The sequence below is a fragment of the Miscanthus floridulus genome, chromosome 7 (assembly GCF_019320115.1).
Source record: "Miscanthus floridulus cultivar M001 chromosome 7, ASM1932011v1, whole genome shotgun sequence".
Taxonomy (NCBI): domain Eukaryota; kingdom Viridiplantae; phylum Streptophyta; class Magnoliopsida; order Poales; family Poaceae; genus Miscanthus; species Miscanthus floridulus.
In genome coordinates, this window is record NC_089586.1 from 19,516,475 (window position 1) to 19,533,815 (window position 17,341).

The 17,341-nt window shown below is 43.7% G+C and overlaps 1 protein-coding gene and 1 pseudogene across 2 annotated transcripts; one reads left to right on the top strand and one right to left on the bottom strand.

Annotated features, from left to right (window-relative positions):
• Nucleotides 1-864: 864 nt before the first annotated feature.
• On the bottom strand, nucleotides 865-9,140 carry LOC136466676 (26S proteasome non-ATPase regulatory subunit 2 homolog A-like). Of its 2 annotated transcripts, none has more exons than XM_066465156.1 (25): nucleotides 8,824-9,140; nucleotides 8,606-8,706; nucleotides 8,180-8,300; nucleotides 8,036-8,095; nucleotides 7,864-7,931; nucleotides 7,365-7,407; nucleotides 6,767-6,832; nucleotides 6,627-6,665; nucleotides 6,457-6,539; nucleotides 6,207-6,315; nucleotides 6,042-6,116; nucleotides 5,736-5,894; nucleotides 5,562-5,666; nucleotides 5,378-5,482; nucleotides 5,142-5,282; nucleotides 4,951-5,055; nucleotides 4,646-4,867; nucleotides 3,841-3,954; nucleotides 3,520-3,735; nucleotides 2,329-2,388; nucleotides 2,136-2,249; nucleotides 1,945-2,030; nucleotides 1,751-1,859; nucleotides 1,477-1,655; nucleotides 865-1,387 (listed from the first exon to the last, which is right to left on the bottom strand). In XM_066465156.1, the coding sequence occupies exons 1-25, from the start codon at nucleotides 8,941-8,943 to the stop codon at nucleotides 1,315-1,317; spliced, it is 2,673 nt and encodes an 890-aa protein (XP_066321253.1). In that variant the 5' UTR covers nucleotides 8,944-9,140; the 3' UTR covers nucleotides 865-1,314. The 2 variants fall into 2 exon arrangements, with proteins under 2 accessions (XP_066321253.1, XP_066321252.1); XM_066465155.1 differs by having other exon boundaries at nucleotides 6,042-6,125.
• Nucleotides 9,141-10,038: 898 nt separating this feature from the next.
• LOC136465184 (UDP-glycosyltransferase 72B1-like) lies at nucleotides 10,039-12,245 on the top strand (annotated as a pseudogene).
• Nucleotides 12,246-17,341: the final 5,096 nt, after the last annotated feature.

Consider the following 17,341-nt stretch of genomic DNA (forward strand, 5'->3'; position numbering starts at 1 on the left):
CCTTGTTTGGTACAACTATGGGAGAAATGCTTCCCTGAGAAGTTGCACAAATGGAGAAAATGTGCGGCCAAAATATGTTTTTTTGTGCGAACAGGCCTATAGAGAGAAGTGTGGCTAGAAAAGGCTACAAAAAAAAGTGTTGTTTGCCTTTTAGTTTTAGACTATTTTATCTATAAGCAGCTTATAAGCTATACTAAACGGGCCTTAGTACGAACATAAGTATCACTTTGATTCTATCTATGACCATGTTAGTGTAAAAAGCAAAAGGTGTTGTTGTTAAAGTGTGGATAACATGATCACGGGTATCGCAAACACCAGCAATACAATACAAATATTACAAACCCCAAAAAGATAGATAACAAGAGTATCTACTAGCGAGTAGTTCGTATCACTTAGCCTTCTACGTAGTTTGGTTTGTCAACGTCAACCGGTTATAATAACTAACGTGAGTATCTACTAGCGACAATAGTTCGTGTTACTTGGCCTTCTATGTAGTTTGGTTCTATGCAGTTTGGTTTGTCAACATCGACTACTTATAATATAAAAGAAGAGCATCTGCTACCAAATAAACATAAAAAAACACCATCGAATATTCAAATAATTTCAATTTAGGCAACATAAGACAGAGTGTGATTTTAGAAAACAAAATTGAAACGGGTTTGATAATTTTGAGCTAAAAACAAATTCTCTACATTTTTTAATAGATTTTAGGATTTTTTTTATACGCATAAATTTTCTAGGAGAAATATTTGATACTTTTAGGAAAAAATATTTATAATTTGATTTACCTCTTAAACTATCAATAAAGCCCGATTCAACCCCGCTCCCCCAACCCACCCTGACATGCTCTAAGGCACACAAGAATATCGAGACATAGGGGCACACTTAAATATCTTGTGTACACACACGTACAGAACGGACCACAAAATACAGAAAACGGATAATGATGGTGCAACATGTCAAAACAAGGACTATGGATTGGCCAAGATGAACGCCAAAAATGCTATTCCATGTTATCACCTCACGTACAGAGTAAGCTCTAAAAACGTCTATAGTAATAAATACAATCGTACAGATACACTGGAGGTGAAGTAAACAGACTCGACACACCTACAAGTGGTATATCAGCACAACCAAAGACAGCTTTCAGTTAGCCACAACTCTGGTATCAAAGATGAACGGACGCAGGAAGCCAGAATGTGCTGAGCAAGTTATCCAAGGGCGAACCATTCCTCGGCGAGGTGTGCCAGGCTTGAAGACTGCCATGTGAACGAGCCTCAGGAAACACCATGCTATCTGGCATACTAAAGTCTTTCACTCTTCATGGTACTCTGGGTTCTTCTTCAGAATCACAAAGCCCTCTAATACCGGCGTCAGTGGAATGTATCTGCAGAACACAAACAAACAGTGATTAACCTTTCCTTTGAGGAACTTATAAAAGTATATGACACTTCGTTAGTTCTGTATGCAGCTTACTTTTCAGTTGCTAGTTCAGCTCTTTCGCCTGCTGCAAGCAAGACTGGTGTGGAGTGTGTCTGAAAGCCAGTAATTGTCTTAGGCCTGCCAGCCTGACCAACTACGTCGACAGCTTGCCCAACGCGGACAGGTACTGAGAGGGGCTTCAGATCCTCGTCCACGGTTAAAAGCATCCTGGGCTGTATAAGCGATAAGAAAGAAAAAGGTTCAACCATAGTATCGAACAGTTGTCTAGTCCATCCATAGAAGTGGTCGCAGTGACTAAACAACATACCTGCATTGCCAGGACAATAATGTAAAGGATGTAGTGATATTTCCCTAGGATGGTGGACTTCATATCAAGGCACGCATGCAGAACAGTTACAAGCCCTCCAAGCGCCATCCTGGGAAAAACCGAAAAAACAAAAAGTTTAAACACAGTTCCATGGCATTCACAGATGAAATGGGTGCTAAGAGAATGACACTCACGGGGAAAGAAGAAATCTATCAGAATGGTACGGAGAAAGGGTCAACAAGCCCTTTCCAAGGTGAACGAGGCCCTGAGCAATTCTTACCTAATGGACACAATAAAATTAATCAATGCATTGAACTTAAATACAAGCAAGGAACCATTATAGTACATGAAGGATGCCAAAGGACCATTATGGATCTATACTTACACAAAACAGATGAGCCGCTTCTTTGTAGTAATAACTTGAAAGGTTGCGAAGCATGCCAGCTATTCTGGCATTGTTTGTGCCAGCACCAATCAAACCCAATGAGATAATTGCAGCCTGGAGAAATTCAATAACCAGATATATAAGATATAGGATAACAAAGGAAAAGGCTATGTAAAAATTGATAAATACATACCATTGACACATCAGCATCTGCGTCATGACTCAATCTGCTCAGTGTGTCCATAACATTTACCTGAGAAGGCAAGTATTAGAAATGCAATTAGAATGCCTGATGGCATATACAGTTTTCCAACTTTATGGAACCTGTTCAAATGAATGCTCAACATTCAAACTATCATAATACCAAAACAGAGTATTTTTAGAGGTTTGAAAGAACAATACACAAGAAACTGCCAAACTTGGGTTGTGAAATCAGGATCTCCAAAGTTTTTGGCATAGATATACGATGTAGATCACGATTTGGCTCACAACACACTTACTATGATTCCAGATGTAGGTCATTCTAGGATTCTACTTGGTCAAACATTTTAACTTGACCCATCAATTATATATGAAAAGTCAGATGGATTGACAACACACAGCTGAAGTTACAAGGTCCATACTTTCATCGTACATAATCTTGAGTATTTAAAATATACTTCTGAAAGAAATGTAAGTTAAGGAGTTAAGAGGGAGTAAAAATTGCAGTGAACATGATTTGGCCACGCTTTTAATAACGACGGAACCATGCAAAGTTATCTGTGTGCTAGAATCTATTCATAGGAAATTGCTACAGTACAGCTTGCTATGATATGCTTTATTTATAGAATGCAAGCGGGCCTGTCCGCAAGCCTGCAAATAGGCCTAATTTTTACAGGGTTCCGCGAGAACTCGCAAAAATTAAGGTTATTTGCAGCCTCACGGACAGGCCTGCTTGCATCCCCATCATTATACTATGGCACTGGATAAAGCTTGATGGTTTCTGGGTCCAACAGTATTAGGGATATAAATAGTCTTGTATTATGGGACAATCAGCTTATATAGATTATACTTTTGGTAGATTGGTTTAATGGTCAACATTTTTGCCCTAAAAAACAGTTATCTAGAATGCAAGCACATGTGCGCTTGTGTGCTGGTGCAAATGCATCAGATAGTTAGCACTATCATGCAGTAATTCCATTCAGATGGTCTCATTAGAGAGACATTTCTTACACAAAAAAACATAATTTGGGCGATATACCAACTAGGACAGAAAATTCCCCATGGGGCATAAAGATTTGTTTGAAACCAAAGTTCTTAAAACTACACTGATCAGGCATTGTTTCCAGCAGGAGATTTCATGTATAAGAGATTTAGTTTGTACAAGACAAATTTATCCGCATACCTTGGGATTAGATATGCAGAGTATACCAAGAGCAAGAGGAACTGCTCGTCTTATATTCTGCTCGCCGTACTGCAGAAGACGCTCAAGTGAACGGACAGCCATTTCAGCTCCTAATTCTTCAGCCATAGCAATAAGAGCAATTCCAAGGACAGCTGGCCCTTGGTGTGTTTCGCCTTTCTCAAGATGCTGTGAGCATATGCCAAGAAGTTTCTGAACCTGCAAACAGAGTTGATAACATTTATATATTCAACCAAAAATCTTAAACGTCTTAAAAATCTGAATCTGCTAGAAAACTTTCCATTAAAGGATAATATCAAATACCTTAAGCACATTTCCTGTCCCGGCATATGCCAGTGACATAAGTGTTACATCACAGTACTTCCCTATCTTCTCATCAAATGTTTTAGAGACCTCTGCGGTAGCCTCCACACTATCCTGAAATAGGAATTAGTTATCAGTGATAGCTAAGCACATCTTTGAAAATCCCTAGTGATATGTAAAATAGCAGGTGCATATATCTACTCCCTCCATCCTGGAATATAATGTGTCCTAGAGATTCAAGACAGATCAAGAAAGAATACAAAAGACATTTGCACCCTCACTTACATTTCATAATCAATTTAATTCCTGCATGTATAAACGCTGTCATCTGCGTGATTAAAGGGCAATTGATTGATAACTGCCAAGTAACAATATGTTACCTACCAAATTTGTGCACCTAATTGATGCAAAATTGTGCTTTGCACACCCACCCAACCCCCCCCCCCCCACACACACCCCCACCCCCACCCCCCTTTCCCCCAAAAAAGAATACTGTATTTGCGTACAATTTTTAATGTGTATATACACTATATTCCAAGATGGAAGTAGACTACATTGAAAAGTGGCATGTTGCACACATGATAAACAGAAGAGGTAGTAGCAATCAGCAACATAAGGGTAGGTATTTAATAATAACCAATTAATCAGTTTTAAGTGAACAAAATACGTAGATACTTGAAATGAGAAGCAACAAATAGTACTCAGGATTGATATGCAAAGCCTAGCAGCAATTTATTACTTAAATTACTCAACAAAGCTGCAAACTTCGAAATCCGAACCATATCTACAGGATGCTTAGAATTACCTGTTTTCCAAGATATAGAAGGCCAAGCGCAACAGGAAGCAACCGTATAATGGGTTCTGCCAACTCAGCCTCACTACGCTCCATCAAAGCAAATATAATAGACTGTGCAATCTCTTCATTGCAAGAACCGACAAACACCAATCCCAAGGCAATGGCTGAGAAGACCAGGACCTCAAGAGGTGATTGGGAGTCTCCCAACACAGCAGATAGATGCATTTTAAGCTGGAAATTAAAAACAGCATTGATAAGAAAGATAACACCAAATTATGAGGCAGCGAGACACAATTATAAGCACTAGTTCCCACCTCTTCTTTCTGGGAACCAGCATATGCAATTCCAAGACCCAATATTGCTCCAATACGAATGTTTGAGTCGTCCTTGCCAATATACTCCATGAGAATAGCAAACGCCTGGCAGAAAGGTTAGGATATTAGGAACAAAAAAGAAGATGCAGGGCAGGAGGGTCCGAGAATAGCTAACAAAGTGGAGCACTTACAGGATCACAATCACTCTTCACCCCGCAAGTGACAATTCCAATACCTAGCAAAGCTCCAGCAACAACATGAGTGTCGTTACTATGCAAGTACTTGTCAAGCTGAGCAAGCCCAGAATCAGTATCCCACAGGAGAATCATTCCCTGGAAACAACAAAAAAAATCATTAACTATTCATTGGATAGTTCTAATAAAACCCTATACTGCAGTTAGAAAAATAAAGAATACTGTAATTATACCAGACTAGCTGCTGCACTGGCTTTTCCATGCTCCTTGTTCTTGAATAACCAATTTCCAGAAGACCCGCTGCTGGATGAATCAGATGGAGCGGTCATCAACTTGTCCTGCACAAAGTAATAAAAAAAACTTAGATGAATTATTTTTTCACAAACATTGCTAGTAACAGTTGTCTCAAAAGCTAACCTGGCCAAACCCAGCATTCACGAATGCGTTTACAAATGTTGCAGCTAAATTCTGTCTTGCAGAATCAAGACTGGAGCTGGCACCACGACCATCAATCAAATGGACCTACATATTGTAAAACACAGAGGGTAAGTTGTGATATTACAATAAGGTAAGCAGTAAAATATACATTACCTTGTATATATCCTCTGGGGATTTAGGCTCCATGACCTCAATATCACGAGCAAGAGTAAGATATCCCTCACTCAACTTAGTATTATTTACTATTTCTTGCAAAACCTCCTTGTCATTGCCATCAGCAGCGATCTCGTCATCAATCTCCATAACCAAACCCTTCAGAAGACAGATGATTGTTCAAAAAAAAGGGGAAAAACAATTTTATAAGATGTATCTCAGGATTGTGTACATGAATAAACACATAGTCCCAGTCACATGAACACACACAGCAGACATGTAAAGGAAAATGGGGTGTGGGCGTACATGGCGTGCGATGAGATATGAAAATTGTTTCTTGAGCAGAAGATCATCAGTTGCTGTGTAGACCTGCTTCACATACTGCGGGGACTACAGACATTAATATGTAAGTTGTATTTGGTTCTAAAACAAAGCAGTATGGCATGTCATGTTAGATAATCATGTACTCACTTTCTCAAGTTGCAGAGAAATTCTCAAAGCACCTGCAAGGTCTCCAAACTTCATGTAGATGGTATATGCTATGTCAAGTGCCAAACTATCATCAGGGGCAGGGAGAAATCTGCAAGTTTCATGTTCGCACACAGAAGCGTTAGTTTAATCAGAGAAATTCAACTATACTTGAGTTCTACATCTAGTTCCACAAAAGAGGGGGCAGAAGTAATATATCACAGTAATAAGTGATAAAGAGATGCATACTTACTTGGATGAACTAGTAAGATACAAGCAAGCTCTTTTGTAGTTTGTAGCATCCACATGCTCAACTAGTAAATCAAGGTCTTCAACCTACCAAAAGATGAAATATATTACAAGCAAAAATACACTGGGGTTGTACTCTTGACAATAGCAAAGTATTGTAACAACTAGGTGTACCTCCATAAGAAGATCCACAGCTTCAGGCTCAGCATTATGCTAACAAAAATGACAAAACAAAAAATTAGCAAAACAAAAAATAAACAGAGTTCAAGATGAACTGAAGAAGTATTCAACCATGAACACCACTCAGAGCAAACCTTCATGTGAAATGAAACAATTTGCTGCACTAGCTCCATTAGGGCATCAATGGGCAAGTCATCATCCTGGAAATAATAAACGCGGCATAAGAGGATTTAAAACTAAAGAATGGAACAGAATAAAGTATAAACCTGCCCACTACCTAATTCCTATTGCAGCCCAGTAGCATGAGAAGAAAATAAGACAAGAACAAGCAATAAAAAATTTGCAGCAATTCACAATGAAATGTGATCTTGGTAACCAGGTATGTGGGACATACAATGAGGATAAATAAAAGGAACGGAATGGAATTGTTTACCATATCAACCTTTTAAAGACATAGTGTGATTTCAATTTTCAACTACTGAACATGAACAACCAATACTACAACAGTCAAACTGGTATTAATCAAAAAGATGTTACCAGAATATTAATCAATAAATCAGATGTGAACACCAAAATAACTAACTAAGACTAAGAAAAAAACCAAAGAATTGTTGTATACAACTTTAACAGGTGTTATGTACAAGAATCAACACACCAAACCTCTGGTACAAGTCGTAGATATAACAACAATACAAAATTATTCAAGAATTCTAGCATGAGTGAGAGTGCAACCTGACGCTTTTGGAATTCTTGTGCAATCTCGCCAGCCAAATTTCTACACAGAAGACAGTTATTCATTTAAAGTCCAACAATTTTGCAAAGAAGTAGCATGTAAACAGTATATTTTAAAAAAAAATTTGAAGCATATCCAACAGGTGAAAAACTCATTAACATATTCCATATCTGAATCAACAGCATTTCAGGAAGGGGTTATCTATTCAGAAAGTTTCCTCTGAAATAGAACTTGGTAAGTAAAAAAAAGAATCATGTGTCATGCCTGTGCCCTGTCATTAGTTGAGAAGGATGTAACCAAGTTTGTAAACCGTGTATACTTGTAGGAGTTCATTTATTGTGTCATGATATAGTGTGGTGTATCAGTCCAATAAATGATTAAAACTTCTTATTTTTGCATAACGTCGCATGAGTAGCATTGCCAACACAGCACACTAGAAAATTTTAGTCTTCGCTGATTGAAGGAGCCAGGAAACATATTATTTCAGTTCAGTCATACCTCACATATTCATGACCCCATGAACCAATATCACCTTCAGAGCCCAACAAACGGTATTTCAGGCTCTCCTGCAACAAGATGTCTCAGTTTCAGATTCACAGGAACAGCTGAAGATTTGACAAAAAATCTTATAAATGACAGTAGGAAGAGAACTATTGCGGCAGGCACGTACTCTTTCTCCTTCAATGGACATCGTCAAAGCTAACACTGACAGTATGTCAGCCATGTACTTCTGCAAAACAATAAGATGGTGGCATCAGCATTGCACCAAACAAATCTGTACATACCGAAGCTGGGTGATCGTGTTCACACATACCTTGAGCTCGGACTCTGGCATTGTTTCAAAATAGGACTTGAGAGTTCCAAAGTGCGGGCGGAGGAATTTCAGCGGCTTTGGGACTGAAGTCATTGAGCTCGTGGCGGAGCGAATCTCCTGCCTGAAACAGATCAGTTTTAGTGGCAGCAAAAGGCTTAAGAAATAAACCGTTGGTTGCACAAAACTACAGGAGTGCAGCTGGAGCATTCAATTATCCTTGTCAGAGACACAAGAAAACTCATCTTAATCTTTACACATTATATAGGCAATAAGCATACAGCACCACGACGCTCAACTAATCTTCACAAAGATGACAAACTTAAACCCACAACTAGTATCACACGAGCACCACCACTAAAGCTGAGTTACCCTTGGGGTCACGCAACCCTAGACCTGAACCGGGCGGATTTACGAAGCGAACAGTACCTCATGCTCTCGAGCGCGAGCTTCTGCACGCCGGGATCCGCGTCCTGCGCCCGCACGACGTAGAGCTCCAGCTGCTCCTTGAGCGCCAGATCTTCCTCCGACTGCGGCACCATCCGACGCGTCAGTCGAAAGCAAAAACCCCAGATCGAAACAGGAGGAGCGAGATTTTAGCCCCCGCAATTCAACCTCTCCTAGGGCTCGAAGCGGGGCGGACTCACCAGATCGTCATCCTTCTTCTCGTCCTTCTTCTTCCCCTTCCCCTTGGCCGCGGCCGCCGGCGGCGGCGGTTGCGACGGCTCGGCCGGCGCCGCGGGGCTGGGGTTCTCGGGGGGAGCCATGCCTGCCTGAGGGGTTCAGCGGTTGATGCACCGGCAGGACAGACGGATGGACGGAAGGGCGGGGCTAGGGTTGGGCTCGCGGCGCTACGCGGTGAGCCGCCTCCGGTCGCGTGCGGCGGAAGTGAGGCAGCGGAGGGGAAGAGGGGATCCGCTTTGCCTGTGCTTTGTTGTTCGTATTAAATTATGGAGATGGAGAAGGGACGGGCAAGGCGTGCTAGCGTAGAACCACGCCGCGAGTCCATCCCCGTCTCAACGCACTTTTGCCCCTCGCCCAAGATGAATAGACGTGGACCGGGCGGTTGTTCTTTCGGGCCCGCGGATTCGTAACTAGGACTAGGAGGGCTGTGTTTTGTTAGTGGGCCTAATTAGCCCGAAAAGGGCTCTGAACTCAGTAAGCCCCGTTAAGCTGTCGAACATCTGGCTCTGGGCCTTGGGTGGGTCCACAACGGCATGGCTCTTTCGAAAAGTGAGGATAAAATTGCGAAGTTGGAAAGAGTTCAAAGATAGGGTAAAGAATATTTCTTGTCTTTTTTTCTTCAAAATTACATAGTAGAAATGTACACACTCGTACTTAGCTTGATGAGTGTATGTGAAAGACTGATGAGGTTAAGATATTAAATTTTGATCGACAAAGTCACCGCAGGCCTCATTGGCCCCGTTCGCTTGGAGGAATTTGGATGAATCTGGAGGAATCTGTGAGAGGAAAACAATGTTCCGGATGAAAAAAGAAGCGGATCAAGCCATGTTTAAGGACACGCGAACAGGGCCATTATCTACGAATGTGTCGCCTATTATCGAAAAACATTGTTGATTGCAATATTAATGATTGGGGGTGTAGTCATTAGTTTTAATTATACGTCTCTATTGGCTAGCTAGGTCCTGCTAAAAGTTTTAAAATCGACTATTCACCCTTCTCTAGTCGGTCTCCTTTCACCCTAGACCACCCAATCCACATCCCTCATTTAAGTTGACCTAGGTAGGCTATGCCACTCACGTGACAAACCTTGCAACCATATTCAGATGTTTTGGAGATGATTTTTTTTATTTCGTGGTTGGTGACACTGTTTGTAAACATCATCGACTTCCACACCGAGAATGGCGGGCTTGAGCGGATCCACGGTGGGTTTTGCGGGCCTTCGCGGCGGGCCTCCACAACTAGGGGGTTCACCAAATGGTCAATTTTGCATTTCTAAAGTTCATTTGCGGATGCCGGTAAATCTTACCACTTGTGAATTTCCTGACTTACACGGTCCTTTGCCTCTAAAAACCAATTTTCCCCGCGTCAATAAATTGCTACTGTTTTCCTTTTTATGTATATATTTCTCCCTGCGCAGCTTTTTGTTTAATTAAAATAACTCGTGCAATGAGATCATTACTAGATTTGTTTATTTCTCCTATTGTTAGTGTTTTTTCCTGCATTATTTATGTGGATTTTTGCAGCGAGAGCACTGTACCGCCTAAGCTTCACCGCCACCGTGCTCACCTACGCCAGCTCCGACTCCGCCGCGCAGCGCGCGTTCCTGGCGTCCCTGCCGCAGGCCGTGGGCGCCGCGTCGCTCCCGCCCGTCCCGCTGGACGACCTCCCCGCGGGCTCCGCCATCGAGACGCTGCTCTCCGTCGAGGAGCAGCGGTCTGTCCCGGCGCTCACGGCGGTGCTGACGGACCTCAGGTCCCGGACGGGCAACAACCTCGTCGCGTTCGTCGCCGACCTCTTCGGCGCCGACACGCTGCGGGCGGCGTGCGACGCCGGGGTGCCCGGGTACCTCTTCTTCCCGTCCAACCTCCTCATGCTCTCGCTGATGCTCCACCTCCCGCGCCTCGACGCGGAACTCGCCGCCACCATTGGCGAGTTCCGCGACATGCAGGAGCCCGTCAGGCTCCCCGGCTGCGTGCCGGTGCCCGGCGCCGACATCCTGCAGCCGCTCCAGGACCGCGCCAGCGACTCGTGCCGGTGGATGGTGCACCACGGCGAGAGGTACCGCGACGCGGCCGGCATACTGGTGAACACGTTCGACGCCGTCGAGCCCGGCGCCGCGGCCGTGCTCCGGCGGCCCGAGCCATGGCGCCCGCCGGTGTACCCGGTCGGGCGACGACCGCCGACGACGGCGACGCCACCGGCTGCGTGGAGTGGCTGGACGCGCAGTCGGTGCTGTTCGTGTCGTTCGGCAGCGGTGGCGCGCTGTCCGCGGCGCAGACGCGCGAGCTGGCGCACGGGCTAGAGCTGTCCGGGGCACGGTTCCTGTCAGCGGCGGGCCTAGGATTTTGAGGTGGGATATTTAAAATGTAAAAGGGTGTTAATTTTGTTACAACCAAAGCTTAATATTTAGCATCACAATTGATAATATTGTATATGCAATTTTTTGTGAGGATACTGTATAGGTAAAGCAAGTTTTCATATATTTTTAGAATTTAAGCATAATTTAAAATTATTTTAATATCAATAGTTCAACATAGCAAAGCGACAAAATATTAAATATATAGTCATATAGAGGAATAAGAAAACTTATACAGTTAAACTCAGCATTTTTTTTATAAGGATAAACTCAGCAATTGAGCGTGAGCTGCTGCTGGGCACGTTGCTTGGCTGCTCCCGGTGTCCCTGTCACCGCTGCTCGATATCTCGGTTGCAGCCCCGCGTGCGGCCGCAGTTGCTAGCAGGCAGCAGCCCCGGATGCCCTGGCCCCCAGCCCCACGCAGTCAACAACGCTGCTTCATGCTTGAGTGGGCGGCTGCAGACCCGGCAGCCCCGCGCCGGCCGTCGTCACTTCTTTCCAATACATATACCATAAATACTGTATCTATAAATTTTCTTGCCAAAAAAATTGGGTATTCAACTGAATACCCTTGAATATAGCTGAGCCCGCCCCTGGTTCCTGTGGGTGGTGAGGAGCCCCACCGACGGCGGCGGCGACGGCGACCCCGGGGAGAGCTACTACGACGGGTCGAAAAGCATGGACGACCCGCTGAGCTGCCTCCTGGCCGGGTTCGTGGAGAGGACCAAGGCGGTGGGCCGTGTGGTGCCATCGTGGGCGCCGCAGGGCAGGGTCCTCGCGCACCGCGCCACCATGGCGATGCTGACGCACTGCGGGTGGAACTCGGTGATGGAGAGCATGGTGAGTGGGGTGCCCATGGTGGCATGCCCGCTGTACGCCGAGCAGCGGGAGAACGTCGTGCTGCTGTGCGAGGAGACCCAGGCGGCGCTCAGGCCTCAGGCCCGCGGCGCCGACGGGATGGTCCTCGCGGAAGACATCGCCGAGGTCGTGAGGGAGATGATGCTGATAGAAAAATACAGGATCAACTAGCCATAGATCTAGCATGTATACTTATATTTGGGATAAATAACGAGTCATAGAACATGTACCAGTACGAGATTAACAGATAGAGTGAGAGAGAGAGGGGTTGCGGAGGTGCAAACCATCGGCCGCCTTCGTAGAAGATGAGCTAGCCATGGGGTTACTCGACGGTGGCGCGGTGAAGCCCAGCAGTGAAGGCATTGTCGCGGTGGCAGCGGTGCAGAGGCGACGGAGGCCGATGGCAGAGCTTTCCGTCGTTGGCAACGCCCCCTCTCTAGATCGGCTAGGGTTAGGATGTAGGAGGGGCGTCTAGCGACTCAGGTCAACCTCGTACCTTGTGTCCTGGCCCCTACCTCCCTTTTTATGGCGCTGTGCGACAGGGGCCCACCAACCATGGAGCGGTTGGATGCCCCCGATCGGGGCGCAGATCCAAGGGTTCAATTGGTCATTGGGCCAATTAAAAGAGATCAATCTAACATTCTCCTCCTTGATCTCACCTTATGACTTAAACTTAACTTACTTTATCTTATTCTCATTCCATTACAGATCAGTGCATATAGCGTGCCTCATCATCATGGTCAGTTGCCATTAGATTAAACAGCTACAATGCACCTCTCTGTTTTGAAATAGATTCTCAACTAGGCCCTTATTGTCCAGAAATCATAGGCTTTCCCTTAAACCTATGCCGACTAAATGTTCTCTAAACATGCTGGGTGGTAAGCCTTTTGTAAGCAAATCCGCGAGCATCTTTTCTGTTCTTATATGCTCAAGACTAATTATATGATCCTGGACTTTGTCTTTCACAACATAATACTTTATGTCAATGTGTTTGGCACCACCACTTGACTTATTGTTGTGAGCATAACATACTACTGAATTATTATCGCAGTATAACTTGAGTGGTTTATGTATGTCGTCTACCACTTTCAACTCGTGCATGAATTTCTTCAGCCAATTCACCTGCCCTGTGGCCTCATAACATGCTACAAACTCGGCATACATTGTAGATGATATAGTGACGGTTTGCTTTGAGCTTTTCCATGATATAACTCCTCCTGTGAGAGTGAATATGTATCCTGACATGGATTTTCTGTCGTCTCTCGCATAATCATAATCTGTATACTCCTCTATGTGCAGGGAATCAGATCTTCTGTACGTTAGCATGAGACCCTTCGTACCTTGCAGGTAACGCAAAACTTTCTTTACTAATTTCTAGTGTTCTATTCCTGGATTACTCTGACATTTGCCAAGTAACCCGGTAATAAATGCTAAGTCAGGGCGAGTACACACTTGAGCGTATTGTAAACTCCCGATAGCTGAACTATATGGACCGCTTTCATTTGATCGATCTCATATTGGTTCCTGGGACATTAGAATTCCCCATATCTGTCACCCTTGATTATGAGAGCAGGTGAAGACTTACAATTTTGCATACTGTATTTTTTTAGAATATTTTCTAAGTAAGCCTTTTGTGACAATCCTAAAACCCCCTTTTCTCTATCTCGGTGAACCTCTATTCCTAGGACGAATGAAGCTTCACCAAGATCCTTCATATCAAACTTCGAGGACAAGAAGTTCTTTGTTTCTAGTAGTAGATTAACATCACTACTAGCGAGCAAGATGTCATCCACATACAAGATTAGGAAAATATATTTCCCATTCTTGAACTTTGCATAAACACAATTGTCCTCTACATTTTTTTGAAACCCAAACTTTTTTATTGTACTATCAAACTTCAAATACTACTGTCTTGAAGCTTGTTTTAATCCGTAAATGGATTTCTTCAGGTGGCACCCCATGCGTTCTTTTCCTTCCACAACAAAACCTTTCGGTTGTGCCATGTAAATATTTTCCTCCAGATCCCTATTTAGGAATACCGTCTTTACATCTATTTGATGTAATTCTAAATCGTAATGTGCTACAAGCACCATTATGATTCTAAAAGAATTCTTACATGAGACTGGAGAAAATGTCTCTTTGTAATTTATGCCTTCTCTTTGTGTGAAACCTTTTTGCCATAAGTTGCGCTTTTAAACCTTTCTATATTCCCTCTGGAGTCATGATTAGTTTTGTAGACCCATTTATAGTCTACTGTCTTGGCTCCTTTAGGAATTATTTCTAAGTCCCAAACACCGTTGGTTTTATTGATTTCATTTCATCTTCCATGGCTTCAAGCCACTTGGATGAGTGAGCGTTTCTCATGACTTCTTCAAATGGGGTGGGATCACCCTCCATTTAAAATTCCTCACATTCATAAACTTTGTAGTCATCAAGAATGGCTGATCTCCTAACTCTTTGAGACCTTCTAGGAGCCTCGTTAGATGATGCTTGCTCTATTTGAGTCTGTTGTTGCTCTCCCTCATATGTGACAATGGGTTCTAGGGATCCTGAATGATAGGTTCCTCATGTTCATTCATTGTTGCCACCGGAGAACTAACAATAGGTGCTGTTTCTATAGTGTCTTGCAATGTGGGTACAACAACATCAGGTAGCGTGAAGAATGGTTTCTGAACCATAGGATTGGGCACGTATACCTGCTTCTCTTCAAAAATAATTTCTCATACTACCATGCTCCCCCCGATCATATCATCCTCCAAGAAGACAACATATCTTGTTTCTACAAACTTCGTTTGTCTATCAGGACAATAGAAGCAGTAACATTTTGACTTTTCTGAATAGGCAATGAAATGGCAACTGACTATCTTGGAGTCTAGCTTTCCTATGTTTGGGTTAAAGACTTTTGCCTCAGCTGGACAACCCCACACACATAAATAGTTAAGTGAGGGTTCCTTTCCTGTCCACAACTCATATGGTGTTTTGGGCACCGACTTGCTTGGCACTCGATTAAGAATATGAATGACAGTTTTTAACGCCTCCATCCATAAACTTATTGGTAGGGTAGAGTAACTTATCATGCTTCTTATCATATCCATTAAGATATGGTTGCGTCTTTCAGCTACTCTAGTCTGCTGAGGCTCGCTCGGTGTAGAATACTGGGCTACTATGCAATTTTCCTGTAAGAACCTTGCAAAGGGTCTAGGAACTTGGCCATATGAGGTGTGTCGACCGTAGTACTCTCCCCCATAGTCAGACCTTACTACCTTAATCTTTAAGTTGTGCTGATTTTCTACTTTAGCCTTAAACATCTTAAATTTATCCGACGCTTCCGATCTTTCCTTAATTGGATAAATATAGCCAAAATGAGAATAATCATCTATTAATGTTATAAATGAATCATAACCATCCACACTTTTCACAGGAAAAGAACCACAGATATCTGTGTGAACTATTTGTAAAATTCCTGCGCTTCGTTTGGCATCTTTCTTTATTTTCTTAACGTACTTTCCTTTTATGCAATCTATGCATTGTTCTAAATCTAAAAATTCTAAAGGCGGAAGAATTGATTTCTTAATCAATCGCTCTATTCTCCCTCTCGTAATATGGCCTAAACGATAGTGCCATAATTTCGAAGATACATCATGCACTCTCTTTCCCTCATTTGTTGCATTCATGGACGAGGAAGTATTCTTATTCTTAGTGCTCACAACATTCACATTCTCAGAAATTGATAATAAATAAAGCTTGTCTTGTCGGAAGACAAGACCAACACACTTATTATTATACATAATCCGACATTTGTAATTACCAAAATGGCAATCATAACTATCATCGTCAAGTCGTCAGACACTTATCAAGTTTCTATGCAAAGAGGGTTGTGAAGGGTCGAGATGGCGACTAGAGGGGGGTGAATAGTCTTTTCTAAAACTTAATCACGTCGGCTAACCGATATAAATGTGGAATTAAAACAATCGGTCTAGACAAGACTACACCCCTCTATATATGTTCACTAGCACCTTGCAAAGATACTAATTATGCAACTAAGGTGCCGGGCTAGCTAGAGCTCTCCTAAACAATTCTAGGAGCAAGGTTACACAAACCTATGCCACTAGTACTTTAAGCAACAAGGGAGCTCCTACACATGCTAGTAAGCAAAAGCACAAAGCTAACTAAGCTCACTAGCAATGCTCAATAACAAGGCAACCAATGCCTAATTAGAGAGCGCAAATACTTAGCTACACAAACTAAGCAATGTGACTAACAAGGTTACTAAAACCAAATTAGCCACACAAGGGAGCTACTTCTATGCTACACAAGCAAGAAGGTAATTAGCAAGCTACACAAGCTATCTAATTACAAGAGCAACTACACAAGCTTAATATGTATAAAAGTAATTACAAGCTTGTGTAATGGGGATACAAACCAAAGGGAAGAACAAGGTTGACACGATGATTTTTCTCCCGAGGTTCACGTGTTTGCCAACACGCTAGTCCCCGTTGTGTCGACCGCTCACTTGGTGGTTCGGTGGCTAATTAGCATCACCCGCTAAGCCCACACGTCGGGCGCCGCAAGAACCTATCCCTTGAGTGAGGGTAGCTCAATTTCACGCTTTACTCGAGTTGCTCTTCGTGGCTCCTGCGGGGCGAGCATAATGCCCCTCACAAGCACTTCTCCGGAGCGCCGCACAAGCTTCTTGCGGGCTTCGACGGAGACCACCACCAAGCCGTCTAGGAGGTGGCAACCTCCAAGAGTAACAAGCACCACCGGCTTGCAACTTGATCATCTAGTGCCACTCGATGCAACCTCATGATGCAATCGCACTAGAATCGCTCACTCACACAATCGGATGATCACTATCAAGTATGTGTGGGATGGAGGGCTCCTAAGCACTCTCAAGCATGGACACAAAGTCCCCTGAAGTGCTCACACCAGCCATGGCCGAGGGCCACTTCTATTTATAGTCACAAGGGCTAAACTAGCCATTACCCCTTCACTGGGTGTTTTTCGGGCTGACCGGACGCAACACCGGACGCAGCACCGAACGCACCGGACGTGCATACCGGACGCGTCTGGTCGCTATACTGGACGTGTCCGGTCGCTCATAGACCGCCACGTGTCCCATTCAAACTAGCCGTTGCCACAACGGCTCTCTGTCATGTCCGATCAGACGCTCACACCGGACACAGAAGCAGACATGACCGGACGTTAAGCCGCTACATCCGGTCGAGTCCAGTAAGCACCCAGGTCCGACCGGACGCGTCCGGTCG